Here is a 16,483-nt window from a genome sequence, read left to right as displayed (position 1 = left end):
CACCCCCCCCTCAATCAACCTCAGCATTGCGTTGAAAAAAAATAATAGTACTTAACACAAAGAAAACTTACTGATAAGAAATATGTATTGTTAATTTATTAAAAATCTGGTCTCAATTATTCGTTTTCCTCATTAAAACGGGACTGAAGTCCTATAACAAATTATTTGATAAATTTCATGACAAACTATCAGTAAATCACGAATATGTTATAAAGGTAAGAGAAAGTCGGAACACATGTTTTTGAAAATAATAATAAGGAGGAAATCCATAATTGCTTTTATTTTGGCTGTATAATACTAATGTACAAACTGATTAAATGTAAATTATCAATTCCTCGAATATTAATAAATAAAGAAAAAATAATATGGTCGCATCGTATCCATCATATTTATTCAGACAAGCCACCTGCGTGAACAGATATATTCTGAATGACTAATATTTTATTTCAACATGGTCATGCAGTCACATTTTTCTCCAAGTAGATTACGGTCGTGGAAATAACAACAATATTATTTGTACCATCTCTTTTATCAATGTGATGTAAATGACGAGTTGTGGAAAATAGAGTTCCCAAAAAGCTTTCAATTCATTTTTCCAATCCCTTTTTCTCCCTGCCCCCCCCCCCATCTTCACCAGAGTTGAACTCCCCTTAAGCCCCCCCCCCCTCCCCCCATGAGAATGCTATAACTGGTCACTGGTACATAGTATTCTTGGGAATAGGAACTAACAAATTAACCACCACTTTTACTAATATTGTTTCATATTCAGTTTATCAGTTGTTCATGCTTTAAAAATTTTGTGTATAATTTTCGATCTTCTTTCTGTTCTTAAAATCCCCGTAAAAACCTGGCTGGGCGTTAAACCAAATAAAATAATATCACGCCACTTCCTGCAAGTGTAGGCAGAGAGGATGAACGGCGAAACAACTGGTCTCGGCACATACTCTTTGCTTCATTCACATTCATACATTGCCCCATAAGTACCCTCCTATTATTCTGATCCTTGACATGGTCCCACTCAAATATTTGGTTCACATCTTACCATATCTTCCTCAGGAGTCCCTGACTTAATAAATAATTTTCCGTAAATAAGCCAATCTAATATATTTCATATCAATGTATGAAACTGGTTTAACATCCGTATCAACTATATGCATCTTTTCATTCAACAAAAATAATCTATTCAAGTGTTTTTTATATTATTTTTTATTTACGTTTGTTCACTTTTTTTGCCAGTTTGTTATCAATAATGCGAACTGAACTTTGTATCGTGATGATCCAAAAATATTTCAATATGATGAGTTAAATATTTACTTTGCTTACCTTATATAAAACGAGTGATAAGCCTTCGTGTTGAATTGTGACCTTACATTTTATCAAAAAAAGTACTATTTTGGCAATAAAGCACACATGGTTGAAGTCAATGTTTTTATTACTTGTTTGATAACAAAATTGATTAGATTTTTTGGGTTGTTCTATCTAGCTTTGAATATTATTTGTAATAATAACAGTAATGGATTAGTATGAAAACAATGCAACTTTAATTTATAAACCCTTAGACTTATGACATTTTCACCAACAATAAGTTATAAAAATGGCTTCAATCTTTTGTGGTGAGTATCAAGCTCTATTCGTCCGTCTGCCAGTCAAAAGTACTACCCACCCACCCAATTGATATTATCGTTAAATTGATCTTATCTTGAATCTGTCCTAAAAACGAACCTGAAAAAATAACAATGATTTTTAAGGGTTAAACATTATTATTAATTTAAATATTTCATCAAAATACACTTTTTTGCAAGTTATGTTTTAAAATATTAAGACATGTTATATATAATATGAATAAATTGATATATATGATATGAATACATGATTATATATAATATGAATAAATGGTTATATATAATATGAATAAATGGTTTTATATAATATGAATAAATGGTTATATATAATATGAATAAATGGTTTTGTCCATTTAAAAACTCAATTCTTTCAAGAAAGGCAAACATATACAATATTAGGTGAGGTGATTTTTCACGAAAACGGCGCTATATAAATTAGCCAAATATTATTATTATTGGATTGAATCACCGTTACAATATTGTATTCTTGAAAGAATTGAGTTTTTATACAGACAACTATATATTCATATTGCGTCTGTACAAATGTATGTGCAAACAAATGATTTGTCTCAATATTATAAAGAAAAGAAAATGTCTCAATATTATAAATGTAGATCCTAGGAAATAAATTGTACAGCGCCCTTGAGGTGATTTTTCACAAAAACGGCGCTCTACAAATTATCCAATTATTATTATTATTATTATTATCATAACTTGCAAAGAGTGTATTTTCAATTAATAATTAAATTAATGTGTAGATTATACATTATGACCCTTAAGCTTGTGACAGACCACGCTATATTCTCGTGGCTCGGCTTATTTCAGCATATCGCTCGCCATACATTCCCATTGGGATTGTATGGCCAAGCCATGGTGCGTATAGAGTAATCTGTCAGCCCCATTAAGGAATAGAGATATTGGAACAGCTGTGACTACAACCGATTTGAATGAAGGTTGTCTCCTACAACAAAATTTCGTATTTAAGCATGCTAAGGACAGAACTTTCTGAATTTTTATTTAATTTTATAGTACTGAAGAGATATATTTATATGGAAAATTTGGAGGTATTTTCTCTATTCTAGAGTATTTGCTCTAAGTAACATCATACATGTAACCTTTACTGTCCAAGTTCAAGGGCCCTATCTCACAGAGTATGCTACAGATAGTGTATTACTACAATCAGATATCCTAACCATTCTGTTTGTTTCCAGATGCACGCTTCGGTTCCCCTCCACCAACATCCGTCTGGTGTTCCTCTCTCTGGTGGACAGTGGGGGAGGCGGGGAGGTGAACGAGCCGCGCGCCTTGCCCCCGCTGCGCATCAATATCCCCCAGGACGAGGCTGACTCCGGACAGAGTCCCTACCCTTCACCCAACGGTAGGTTTACTTCTTCTGTCGCACGCTTAGATTACAGAAACATGGTAGATGGGACATGAACTATATTACTGTGGAACTGCGCACTAAAAAGGGTCGCCAACATCTTCCACCCATAATAATTCAAATCGCATCTACCGCACAATGGCACCCCGTCTTTCTTTCTATCTATGAATCAAACTCATAACTTTCATTGGCTCTGTCATTTTGATAGTCCGTGCAATTTGGTCATAGCTTGGCACGCTTCCAAGCCACATCTCTATTATTTATTTTCTCTAAACGCCAGACTCTGAGGTGTCCGTTAAGGCGTAACTCTGTCATCTTTAGGGATGCTATGTGTATGAAGCAAGCACCTTCTTTTCCGAACTGTCTATATTATAACTTCTTAACCCTTTAATTTAGACGTGTTATACCGATATATCGGTAGGATACTTTATAATAATAATAATAATAAATTCTTTATGGCCTTTGAGATCTGCGTGTCGATATATGAACTGTGTGATGGAAAAAATCTTATGTTCATCTAATGGGAAATATAGTTTTGTATGTGATTTATTTATTTATTTGTTAAGACATACACAGTACAATAAGATACAGTTAGAAATTTTTTAGTTATTACATAGTTGTAGTACCTATTACGTGTGTCCATAAAATGTCATTACGTAATTTCGCCTGAGATTGTTATAAAAGGAAGGAAGTGTGTGGATAGATAAAATAATAAATGAATTGAAAATAAGAATTATAACAAGCTCACGAATTGTAATTGACTGTTAATACATAGGAGTTTTGAAAAATGATGTGAAAATATTTTTGAAATTTGTCATGCTAAGAAATTTAATAAGTTAGTTTTGTATGTTAGAAAGGAATCATGAAAGATGTCTAAATGTAGTAATTTTTCGTAATGGGTGTATGTTGTGATTGCGCGAGTAATTACTGAGTTGTTTGCTGCATTGGTATTGTTGGCTTCAATATGAAATAGTGTAGTGTGCCTGGTACGCCTCGTTGGAACATTTAAACCAATGACGGATAGTAATTCGGGACTATCTATTTTATCATTTAGCAGATTATGTAGAAACAACAGGTCTGACAATGTGCGTCTTTTTTGTAAAGTTAACATATTATTTGTAGTATTGTTGTATTTCTTGAGTAAATGTTTCGAAAATTTATTCTGTATACTTTCTACTAAATCTATGTATACCTTATATTGAGGATTCCATATTGTGGAAGCATACTCCAGTGGACTTCTGACCAATGAACAAAACAAAATTTTCAGAGTCTTAGCACTTTTGAAAACTTTGCATATTCTTAATAAGAAACCTAGCATTCTGTAGGATTTAGAAATAATGTGTTCAATGTGCTTGTCAAAAATTAATTTGCTATCTAAGTAAACACCTAGGTCTTTACACGTAAACATAGGTTGTAAAGGTTTGTTATTCAAGTTGTATGGATAGATGATTTTGTTTTTATTTCTAGTAAATGTAATCGAGTGACACTTAGATATGTTTAAGGACAATAAATTTGATTCACAATATACGCACAAATTATCAAGATCGCTTTGCAATTCCATACAATCGGATAAACACTGTATAGCTTTATAAATTTTCATGTCATCCACGTATAAAACAAAGTAACTATTTTTAAAGCATACGGAAATGTCATTTATATAAATATTAAATAAGAGTGGTCCAAGATGCGATCCCTGGGGCACACCTGAGATGATTTCCGTTAAGCAAGATGCAAAACCATTGACAACCGTGATTTGGTGCCGATTATTGACGTATGATGCGATCCATCTATAGAAGTCACCGTGAATTCCTAGACCTAATAACTTTTGTAAAAGAATATAATGATTAACACGGTCAAATGCTTTAGAATAATCCGTATAAATGGCATCTACCTGGCATCGCATATCCATTTGAGCATGAAGAAAATTTGTAAAAAATGCAAGATTTGAAGTTGTTGAGCGATTTTTCATGAAGCCGTGTTGATTATTTAAGAGTGAGGGTGAGATAGTAGAATATAATTGATCGTAAAGAATTTTTTCCAATACTTTACTTAGTATCGGTAATTTGGATATAGGTCGATAGTTCGAGACATCATTTTTACTGCCATTTTTATATATTGGGGTAATCAGGGTGATATTATATTATTACTTTATTTTTCCGTGGAGTATTGACACTTATTTTACTTCAAAGCCCTACAGTACATTATGTTATTCTATGAGGATTCTTCATTGCATATAATAAATTATTCATTTTTAGTTTTTGTGTCAAGAGCCAGCAGGAGACCATATATACCCTTCTGTCACAAGGAGTGTGTGCTAAATAATAATAATAATATTTATATTTGGATGATTTCTATAGTGCTGTTTTTGTGCAAAATCACCTCAAGGGCTCTATACAAATATATAGTATATGTCTACAATGATCGTTCTTATTACTAACTATAGACAGTCAAATTATAATTAACTTATCTGCTCTTGCAAAGAAACGGCGTAATGGTTAGTTAGTTATTATCTTACTGTACATCTTTGATATGTACACTAATACGCCCATTGTATGTGTTGAGTTAACCGTGTATTCATAAATAATTTCACAGGAGGGGTCGAAGATGTTTACAATCTCCTCTCCCCGTTTTGCAAAATTTCAGAATCAGAATCCTCCCTGTATCCTCCATCTCCCCACCAAATTAATTTTTTTGAAGGTCAAACATTGCCGAATATGAAAATTGAACGATATTTGTAAAACTCCTACTACCATCATTATAAGTTGAAAATGTTGATTGTGCAATGATGGAGGACTTCTGAGGAATTGAACCCACCTGATGCATTTGTGTTGATGCAAATCTGCTGCTAACGGATAAATCTGAGTCAATATGAGAAGTAGACTTACTTATCCGTGTGTATGTATGATTCCAGGCACGATAAGCGCTGCTAACAGTTGCCCCACAAGCCCCCGAGGAGGGAGCCACCGGAGAGGCGGACTGCACGCAGACCTGGGCCTGGCCTCCTACAACCTGTCAAGGGACAAGGACTTAACACGACCTTCCAATGGATCTGCGGTAACATTCATCTACTCTTATCCTTCCAACCAAATTATTTGTTTGAAATTTCAATCAACAATAAACAATTCAATGAGATAGTTTGGTCTGTTGTCTTGATTTGTGGTAAATGCATCACTTAAGGGGAAATGAGAGAGAGGTAACAATGTATCTATCAACAGTATGCCTTTGACATTATCTTGGCAGCCTCCGTGGTCGAGGGGAAAGGTTCTCGACTAGCAATACAAAGGTCGCAGGCTCAAATCCCTGCGTAAGTTTTATTTGATGGATTTAACAATTTATACATTTAAAATAATACATAGTATACTTGCGGAACTTTCCGGAGTAGAAGATTCTCTCAGTGTCGTCCTGGTGTAAGACCACCATTCAGAATTGAAACGTTGCTTGAAATGGCTTTAGCCATGTTTGGTGACCGGATCTGAATAGTGAGGTACTCCCCCACCTACCTCTTCCCACTCTCCTTTCCTCCCCAATACCTTCAGACATACCCCAATTGGGGATACCATAGTCTCACTGACTGTTCTGAGACCTGTTTATCACACTGTTAGAATGTATTAAAATTATAATATATGTTTTAGAAACTAGCTGAAGTCCCCAGTGTTGGCCGTGTTTTACAAAATCTGATGTAGAAAGTGACCTTCCTCGTTTTGAAGGTCAAGTGTGCAAAATTTCATCAATATCGAAATAAAACTGTAGATTTGTATAAACAAATCCACATTGCCTGCACGGTGTCTGCCATGCAGTCGTCCGCACTCCACAGACACTCATGTTTATATAATATATGTACATAAATTGGAATATAAATAGATAAAAATGGATAATATAAATGGATAATCATAAATGGATTCATGATTGTATGGAATAAAGACCTTTGTTATTATTATTTATAAGCATGTAATTGCAATGGGGTTTGTAATAGGCTACTCTAAGTTTTGGCCGATTTGTGTTGTCTGTCGTTCTTGTATATCATATTCTTCTTCTGGAAAATTAATCTTTAATCCTTTACTACCCATCAGTGCTAATGGGGATCGTCTCCAAATTGACACCCCAGCAGAAACAACCTTAAGGCAGATGAAGGAAGAGGTTATCTCTTCTTGTTGCTCATGTTTCTCCATTTTGATTGCAGGCATCTTCAGGTCCAGACTCAGGTGCGGGCAGTGGGGGCAGCGGCGCACGTGACGAAGCCAAGCCGCCCTACAGCTACGCGCAGCTTATCGTGCAGGCCATCGCTTCGGCGCCCGACAAGCAGCTGACGCTTAGTGGCATCTACTCCTACATCACCAAACACTACCCCTATTACCGGACAGCCGACAAGGGCTGGCAGAACTCCATCAGGCACAACCTCAGTCTGAACAGGTACACATACTTCACTTCTATCTTAACCCCTGGAGCAATTTTGGGAGATATTTCTCCCAGACGTCAATTACCCGTGGAGTCTTTTGGGAGATACTTCTCCCAGCCTGACATGGACTCATAAAAGTCAGGCTATCTCATATTGTATTGCGGTGAGATGTATGATTTAAACAGTTTTAGAATGAGAGATCACACCTCTTTGTGCTCTCATTTAAAATTTTACGATAGATGCTCCTGAAAATTTTTAATTAATTCTACAAAACAACATTTAGTATTAGAAAAATATTTCTGGAAGGTTTGCAAAATTTTTAGTAAATATTTTTATAAAAAAATGGAAAAAATGTGACAACAACTTATCTAATTAAATATGTTTTTTAGTTTTGTTTAAAGTGGATATTACAGTTTACATAATAAAAACCATCGGTAAGCGACTTTGAAAACTTCATCTATGTTTGCAAAATTATAATATTTTTAATTGCATATGTCCATTTGTAATGCCAAAATTTTAAAGAGTCTCTTATGTGCTTCATTATTAAATAGTATTTTATTTTGAAATACATTCATCTGGAAACTATGACAATGCGAGAATATTTTTCGTGCAATCTGCATTTTGACTTTCTCACGAGGCTCTAGGGATTAAGGCCAAGTTAAGGTTAACTCTCGAGGGTCCTAACCTTGTTCAGTAATAATTGTAACTACAGTTCTCCGTGCATGACAAACATTGCCTTGTCTTGCTGTACTTTGCTGTTTGATGTTTGATGTTTGTGTGTTGTTTTCATTATTTTTTTGGCTCTTCAGGACCTGTGTCCATTGTGTCCTTGGTGATGAGGTGGGCTGACAACCTGAAAAGAACTGCCAGCTTCGGCGAGAGCTGCTAAGAATTAACAAAACTTTGCAGAGAGCTGTCAAAAATTTATGAAGGAAAAATGTACAATAATGTAGTATGCTGGGGCGTGCCAACTACAATGTGTTCCAATGGTTTCTGATTGCAGGTACTTTATCAAGGTGCCCCGGAGCCAGGAGGAGCCGGGCAAGGGCAGCTTCTGGCGCATCGACCCGCAAAGCGAAGCTAAGCTCATCGAGCAAGCCTTCCGTCGGAGGCGGCAGCGCGGGGTGCCATGCTTCCGGGCGCCCTTTGGGTTGAGCTCACGGTTAGTTCATTTGGATAGTCCCTTCCAACTCAGTCATATGTATTATACTAGCTTTACCTTAAATTTAATTAAACTAACTATCATGTTATTTGTTCTCCGCAAACACATATAATCTGATGTCAAGTCATGTCCCTGGGAGCTCGGTTGAGTCCTAACCAGCTGGAGCCAGTGAGACTGGCATCCCCAATAGGGTATTTTCATTTTTTTTTATTCATAAAAAATTACTATAATGAAGGTATTCTTATGTTGACCGATAAACTTCGTCAAACAATTTAAAATGTGCCATTTTTGATTAGCGGCCAAAATGACATGTTCGTTTTTATTTGTGAATTCGACGTCATTGATGTCCCGATCTGTGAAGTTGGTGTCAGCTGTCTTACAAGACAGTGTAGTTTTCTGTCATTATAGCCAATTGGAACCGTATCCGAATGTGCGGTTTTAGATTGTTTTTAAAATCAATTAATTATTAATGAATATATTAAAGTGATGTTTTTCATGCAAAGAAGAATCTGAAAAGTAAACTTTACGTCTTCCACACATTTTTAATAGTATTCATAGTTTGTAAATAGTAAATATCCAATTGGGTAATGTAGTGAGGCTGAAGAAGCTATTGGGGATGGAAAGGAGATGAGGAAGTGGATGGTGGGGAGTACCTGGCTTTTCAGATTTGGTCACCAAACCCTGCTAAATCCATTTCAAGCAACGTTTCGCTTCTGAATGTGGTCTTTCACCAGGGCCGTACTGAATGTATCAATCATCCAGAGGAACGTGCCGCAAATATACTACATATTATTTTAAATTGATAAATTGGAAATAAAAAAAATTAATCAAATAAAAATGAACTTGCGCATGCCGGGATTTTAATCCATGACCTCCGGATTCGTAGTCAAGGAGCGTAACTCCTTAACCTGTTGGATGTCGGAGTAGGAAAAAGCCAAAATATCCCCAACTGTCTGGTGAGAATTTTCAGAGTTGCGTGCAAATTACCTTGAAGAGTTTATTCAAATATTGATAAAAATTGTGTTTTAATTTTTTTTGCGATATTTCTCTTTTTACCGGATAATTTATCTTTTTATCTGCTATTATTACCCTAATAACTGTACTGTTTAGGATTGTTTTAAACGGGAGTGGCACCCTCTGTTATTTTCCTGAGAAATTTTTTCCAACTTTCCAGGAAGTTAGCTAGAAGGAATTTCAAACTTCAGATAGCAAAATTAAAAAGGTTAGAATAAGAATTTCTGACCCATTTTCTGACTAATTTTCCAAGCAAACTTTTTCCAACTTTCCCGAAAGAATTTTTTCAGAAAAGTAAAAAAATTACAACATTGGAAATTCCCAAACTTCGCACAATTTCAAAAATATTTATTTTTATGTTATGTTTTTTTTTTTAATTTCCCGAACCGACTTTCCGTGCCAAAATTTTCAATTTTCTCTGAAGAATTTTTTTTTGTAAAAATAAAAATTAACCTAAATGAAAATTTCCAAACTTCACATAACATCAAAAAGATAAATGTATTAATGATAAAATAAATTGTAAATCGAATAGAACTGTTATTTTTCTCTCCCGATTTTTTGTCATAATTAATTTAAATAAAATAAAACATTGATGCACAATAAAACCCAAATTTACAACTATGATCAATAGTATATCTCATTAATAATGATTTTAGAAAATATTTTTAATTTTAAATATGTAGATGATACACACATCTTTGGAATTACATTCTCTTTATATCATCATGATATCTGTTATAAATAATTCAATTAATACTTACTTTATTTGGTACCAAATTTCAACACATTTCATTGCTATTTGTCATTCCGGGAGTAAAGTCCTCGGCGTTGGAAGCGATACTATATGCTTGGTGCATGACCATCTAAATCTTTGAAAAATGGCATCAAAATGTCAGAATTGTGTCAAAAAGGACTCACTTTAAGAAATGTGATAATCTAATATAGTTAAAAATGCATTAAGCTTTACAAAAATTCTGTAAATATGAAAATTATGACAGGTTAGTGTACTTCTGACAGCCATATTGTTAAAACACATAAAAGATGATCCTTTAAAGTGCGTAAACCATGTTAGTTCCGGTACATTCTCGGTACGATTGAGTTTTTTGTATGTGTGAGAATTCCTTGTCTTTACCCAGTCACCAATGCTATAAGTGTGTAACCCTTTCAAGTTTAAAATATATTAGGTACCTATTTACTTACAGTAAATATGTGAACATTGTTTATCGATCTATTTTTTTTAATTATGCTTATGAAAATAAAAACTTATGTGGTAGTTTTAAAAATTTATTTATGATTAATATTTTACTAGAGTACCTATAAGTAGGTAGGTAGAAATCAAACTAAAAAATTATTTGTGGAGATGGAGTAAAGAAGCTTATTGCCGTTTTTGATCCTAAAGTGTCTCATCATGCTTATTCCAGAAGTGCTCCCGCTTCACCGTCCCACGTGGGCATGTCGGGCCTGGTGACCCCTGAGGAGTTGTCCCGGGAGCCCTCACCGGAACCCTACCAGCAGGACCATGACGGGGGCTCCTCCAGTGTACATGTGCGCCACGGTGCTCATCCGCAGAGTGCCCCCGGATCACCAGGTCATTATTTCTAAGTTTAAACCTTATGAATAGCTTTGCATCTGATTTAAACGTTACAGTATTTGCTTTGATGTTGTTAGGAAGACTGATTGCAGAAGAAATTATTGACTGAATAAAGCTACTTCTGGGTTATATTTCTGCTATCAAATTCCACTTATTACAGCTCAGTATCTCATCATATGCTTGATGCTTAAATGGAGCCTTAGTCTTATTCATTGTGTGAATGTGGACAAGTTCAAAGACACAAAACATTGGTGATAAATGTCCACTACCAGTTCCTCTTGGGCGCATCGATGCTGTACAATGCCATTTGCTTTACTATTGAATGACTGAAAAATATTAGCATCTCTATATAAACCGACAGGAGAGCGCCGCTGGAACAAGATGATTCAAGGTACTCGTAAACGGATCAGATCCTAGACGTGCCGAGCAACTGAGGGAAATGGTAGGAATACTAATGAGACACTTGCAGCTGTTGGGAGTGGATAACACCAATAGATGCAGGAAATGCAGTGAAGAGGAGGAAGAGACTCCAATTTACCTATGGTGCCAATGATGGGAACAAGGCTCAGATACCTGGGAAGACACATTGTGGAACCAGCAGACAACCAAATATCCAATGAAAACACTGATGAACTTTATTAAAGGGACTGTTAAAGGAATGAGGTGAAATAGAAGGAACTATCCGTAAACTATCTCCGCTTTATTAAAAAAAAAAAGTGTTATCCCAATTAACTCATAATTAGCTTTATTTTGCGATCACATCTAAATAGCCAGCTGTACCCAATCATCCCTTTCCTCTCTCCTTACAGCCTCACGCCATAGGGATCCCATAGTTCTATATTCTGCAATGAAACATACCTTATTAGCTTACTCTGTGATGATGGTCTCTTTTGGGTTGATCAAAATCACTCTTTACGGAATAGTGAATTGTACATGACTAGCTTCCTAGAGCAATTCATACAGATCATCAGTCTTTATACCAATTGGTGAAATGATTGTGTTGTTGTTTCTAGGTCATGGCGGCATGTCCTACATGAGCTCCGGAGGTCTGATGAGCCAGCAGCAGTCTCTGGTGGAGGGACAGCGTCACCTCATGCTGCCTGGTCAACACATCACCGTGGTCACCAATGGGGCTGGTGGCGAGAGAGAAGGTACAATTCGAACTATCATTTTTTTTATTTATTCACATTTAAACCCGCTAAACTACTTATGTAGTTTGTCAGCAGGGACATAGAGACAACATTTATACATTCATAAGATACAATTTGAACGGTACATAATTACATAAATTGGTTACATTGCAGAAAAGTTTAAATAGCAGCATAAAAGCCTTATATAATAAGCAAGTAAAAATAAATGTATGAACAAATTAGTATTATCAACATAAAACATAAAAGCCTTATAAAATAAGCAAGTAAAAATAAATGTATGAACAAATTAGTATTATCAACAAGTACATCAATAGTTTCATAAATAGAGGTAGGTAGTCAGGTATTACAAAATAATTGTTTTTCCATTTTCTAAGAATATGAATTCCATTTCAGGGGCATCAGTATAGATCATTATTATCCAATAACCATTTCCTTAGATTATATTTAACATTAGCAGTATACATGTTATTATTTTTAATTGTCATTGGTAATAAGTTAAACATTTTGGGTACTATATAGTTTAAAGTTCTTTCACCATATTTATTAGTACATTTCGGAACTACCAGTCCTTCATTTTGAGTGAATCTTGTGTTATGTTTATGGCAAACTCTTTCCCTATACAATGAATCAGACAATATAACATGTTGACTTACAATATTATAAAACAATAATCCTCTGACAGGTAAAATATTCAGAGACTTGTATATTAATTTAATGTTACTTCTGTGTTGATTGTCATATTTATGGATTAACAATTTTATAATGGAGTTTTGTAATGTTTGTATATAGCTTATATTAGTTTTACAAGAATGTCCCCAAGAAGTAATTCCATAACGTATAGTGGATTCAGCCAGAGATAAGTAGATTAACTTTAAAGTACTTATAGGCACGAAATATTTTATTTTATAAATCCTACCCACAATAGCTCGTAGACGTTTACAAACATTAGCAATTTGTACATCCCATTTCATGTAGCAGTCAATAGTAACACCCAAATATACATAACTTTTGACAAAATCAATGGTTTCACATGAACAGGGCTGTGCAACATTTTTATGTATGCAGTCAAATGTGTGTGTATATAATGAAGGAATTACATTACATCTGGCGTGTGGAGATCTGATGTGCATAATTTTAGTTTTTTTGGCGTTTATAAAGAGGCCTGCATCATGCGACCATTTCAGTAGGGCAATAAAATCATGTTGCATAAGGTTCATTGCAGTAACCAGATCTTCGTGCGATATTACGAGCGCCGTATCGTCTGCATATACAAAATGTTTAGCAAATGAAAACAATTTTCTCATAATTGAGACATAAATAATATAAAGGGTTGGCCCTAGAATTGACCCCTGTGCAACACCTGTTGAGATATATTTTCTTTTGCTAAATTTTTTAAGAATTTTTACTCTTATTTGTCGATCAGTTAGTAAATTTTTTAATAAAACTAGCAGCTTTCCTCTAATTCCTATTGCCTCCAGTGTTTCTAATAGTTTATTTGTATCAATGGTATCAAATGCCTTAGAGTTATCTATGAATAAAACCAAAACTTGTTTTTTTAGATTTAATTCATAATTTATGTGATTTGAAAATTCCTGAAGCAGCATTTCCGTACTTTTTTTCTTTTGAAATCCATATTGGTTGGGATCCAACAAAGAGAAAGATTCTAGATATTTATTAAGTTTTATGGAAATGTATTTTTCAAGTATTTTTTCTAGGGCTGGCAATATGCTTATTGGCCTATAATTTTGAATATCTGTATGTTTGCCCCCTTTGTAAATTGGCCTAATGATGCTACTTTTTAGTTCATCTGGTATTACTGCTTGCGATAAAATTAAATTGATAAAGTGTGTTATAACAGGCCCTAAAATATTAATATGTGTCTTAATGTCAAACATTCGAATGTTGTCAATCCCCGGTGACTTTGAATTGTTTAATTTGCTAACAATAATATTGATTTCTTGGCAGGTAGCTCTGGGTAGGTACATACTATGTTGCACTTCATTCGGCCTGACGGTCGATGCTAAATAATCACATTTATGTATCATAGAGCTAACACTATTGGTAAAATATTCAACAAACTTATCTGCTACGGTTTCTTCATTATTCGTATTTAACATATATTTCGAGATTATTTCGTCACAACTACTTTTGGACTTGCGTCCTAATAATTTATTTATTTCATCCCAAGTTTTTTTTGTATTTCCAAAATAATTTTTGAATTTATTGTTAAAAAAGGTAGACTTACATTTAATAATTTCTTTTGTAACCTTATTTCTGAAAGTTTTATATTCCAATTCAAAGAATTGATTGCTAGGAAAATTCTTCCACCTTCTGTACAATGAATCTTTTTTTTTTATGTTTTCTAAGATATTAGAAGTTATCCAAGGTTTTATTGACAGAGGTCTTTTTTTGGGTTTATAATTCATAACGATTTTACTCTGTTCATACAAATTCTTAAAGTTGTTTTTAATTTTACTATATAGTATATTGCAATCTTGTTCCTCAAGCAAGGAGTGCCACTTAAAATTATGAATGTTTTTGTCGATTTTGTTTTGCGATAAAAACGAAATTCTTTCCCCGTGTTCTGGGGCTTCTTTCCTTGCACTATATTTAATATTAACTGCAGTTAAAAAGTGATCCGCTATAGTAATATTATTACATACACATGAGGAAAGAGAATCGCTTTGTTTACATCCACTGTTAAATCGGACAAATATGTGGTCTAAACAAGTACGAGTAACTTTTCCTGCTAAAACTGCTTCTCTAGTTACGTCACAAATACATTTGATTAAATAATTATCCGACATTATATTTTCATATGCCATAATAATAGGGTTTTGACAATTTAACAAGTCTAGATTAATATCTCCTATAAGTAAAACATTTTCTTTGGGGCTTATAGTATGCAGAATGGCAGATATTTCATTAAGAAATTGTGGTTGGCTAGAGTTGGGGGGGCGGTATATTGCTATGATGTTTAAAATACTCTTGTTTGGAAGTGTCATAGAGCCAAGCACACATTCAAAATGATTTGTTTCTATTGTTTTCTGTTGAAATGTGAATTCATTTCGAACATATAGCAATATACCTCCTCCAGATTTTTTAGTTCGGCAATAGTTGTAACAATTAAATCCAGGAATAATATACAGACAGACAAGATTCGGTGTTATAGCCGTTTCACATAACATTAACACATGAATATGCTTCCAACAAGTATTTAAGTAGACATTCAAAGTATCCCAGTATTTATAAATCGATCTAACATTCAACTGAAACAGTAGGGATAGTCTGCTACTCCAACTCTTGCCTTAGGACTTAAAGAATTCTATGCTGCAGAAGAAGGAAACATCACCAATTTTTTTAATTCGAAATTCGTTAATTCGTAATTCGAAATTTATTTTTGTCTGCGCACGAAAATTTGTTCATGTAATTCGAAAAAATTTGATTTTTGCCAAAATAAATCATAATATTTCGTAAATCTGAATCTAAAAGTCAGCCGTGGCGGTAAAACGCTGAAAAATTTATTTTTACGTGGTTATACATCGTCCTAATTAGTATTATTATTTTGTAAATCTGAATCGATTTACACTGGAATGTCGTACTTTTTCAAATTAATTTCGAATATCCGAGTTTGAAGGGAAGAGAAAAAACGTTTTACGCGGATATATGTCGTAGTTTTACGAGTTTACACCAAATATCTGAATTTAAAGAGTCGGCCGCGATGAAACTCGGCCGCGAAATTTCGATTTACGCTTAAATGCATTGTATATTTACGAATTTATTTAGAATATTTGAATTTAAATGGCCCGCTGCGACGGAAATCGGCTGCGAAATTTCGATTTACGCGTAAATACATCGTATTTTTACGAATTTATTTCGAATATCTGAATTTTAAAGGGCCCGCCGCGAAAAATTTCGATTCACGCCGTATTTTTACAAATTTACTTCAAATATCTGAACTTAAAAGGCCAGCCGCCACGAAAACTGCCTATTAATTATTAATTAATAAAATTCGATTTACGCGAAAATACATCATAGTTTTACGAATTTACATCAAATATCTGAATTTAAAGGGTCGGGCGCGCATTCTCGATTTACGCCGAAATATATCGTATTTTTTACGAATATCTCAATTTAAAGGGCAGGCCGCGACCGAAATCGGCAGC

General features: G+C 34.3%; 1 protein-coding gene across 1 annotated transcript in view; it reads left to right on the top strand.

The window, feature by feature from the left end:
• FoxK (forkhead box K) overlaps positions 1-16,483 on the top strand; it is a 113,132-nt gene that overhangs the window by 92,559 nt on the left and 4,090 nt on the right. Inside the window, exons 2-7 of the mRNA XM_089638269.1 lie at positions 2,834-3,000; positions 5,915-6,057; positions 7,184-7,413; positions 8,403-8,561; positions 10,997-11,163; positions 12,180-12,317. Coding sequence (XP_089494395.1) covers positions 2,834-3,000; positions 5,915-6,057; positions 7,184-7,413; positions 8,403-8,561; positions 10,997-11,163; positions 12,180-12,317 — 1,004 coding nt within the window. The remainder of the gene's footprint in view (positions 1-2,833; positions 3,001-5,914; positions 6,058-7,183; positions 7,414-8,402; positions 8,562-10,996; positions 11,164-12,179; positions 12,318-16,483) is intronic.

Source organism: Hesperophylax consimilis, chromosome 12, assembly GCF_061612785.1.
Source record: "Hesperophylax consimilis isolate HC1 chromosome 12, BYU_Hcon_1.0, whole genome shotgun sequence".
In the NCBI taxonomy this organism is placed as follows: domain Eukaryota; kingdom Metazoa; phylum Arthropoda; class Insecta; order Trichoptera; family Limnephilidae; genus Hesperophylax; species Hesperophylax consimilis.
This window is presented reverse-complemented; position numbering and strand designations above follow the sequence as displayed.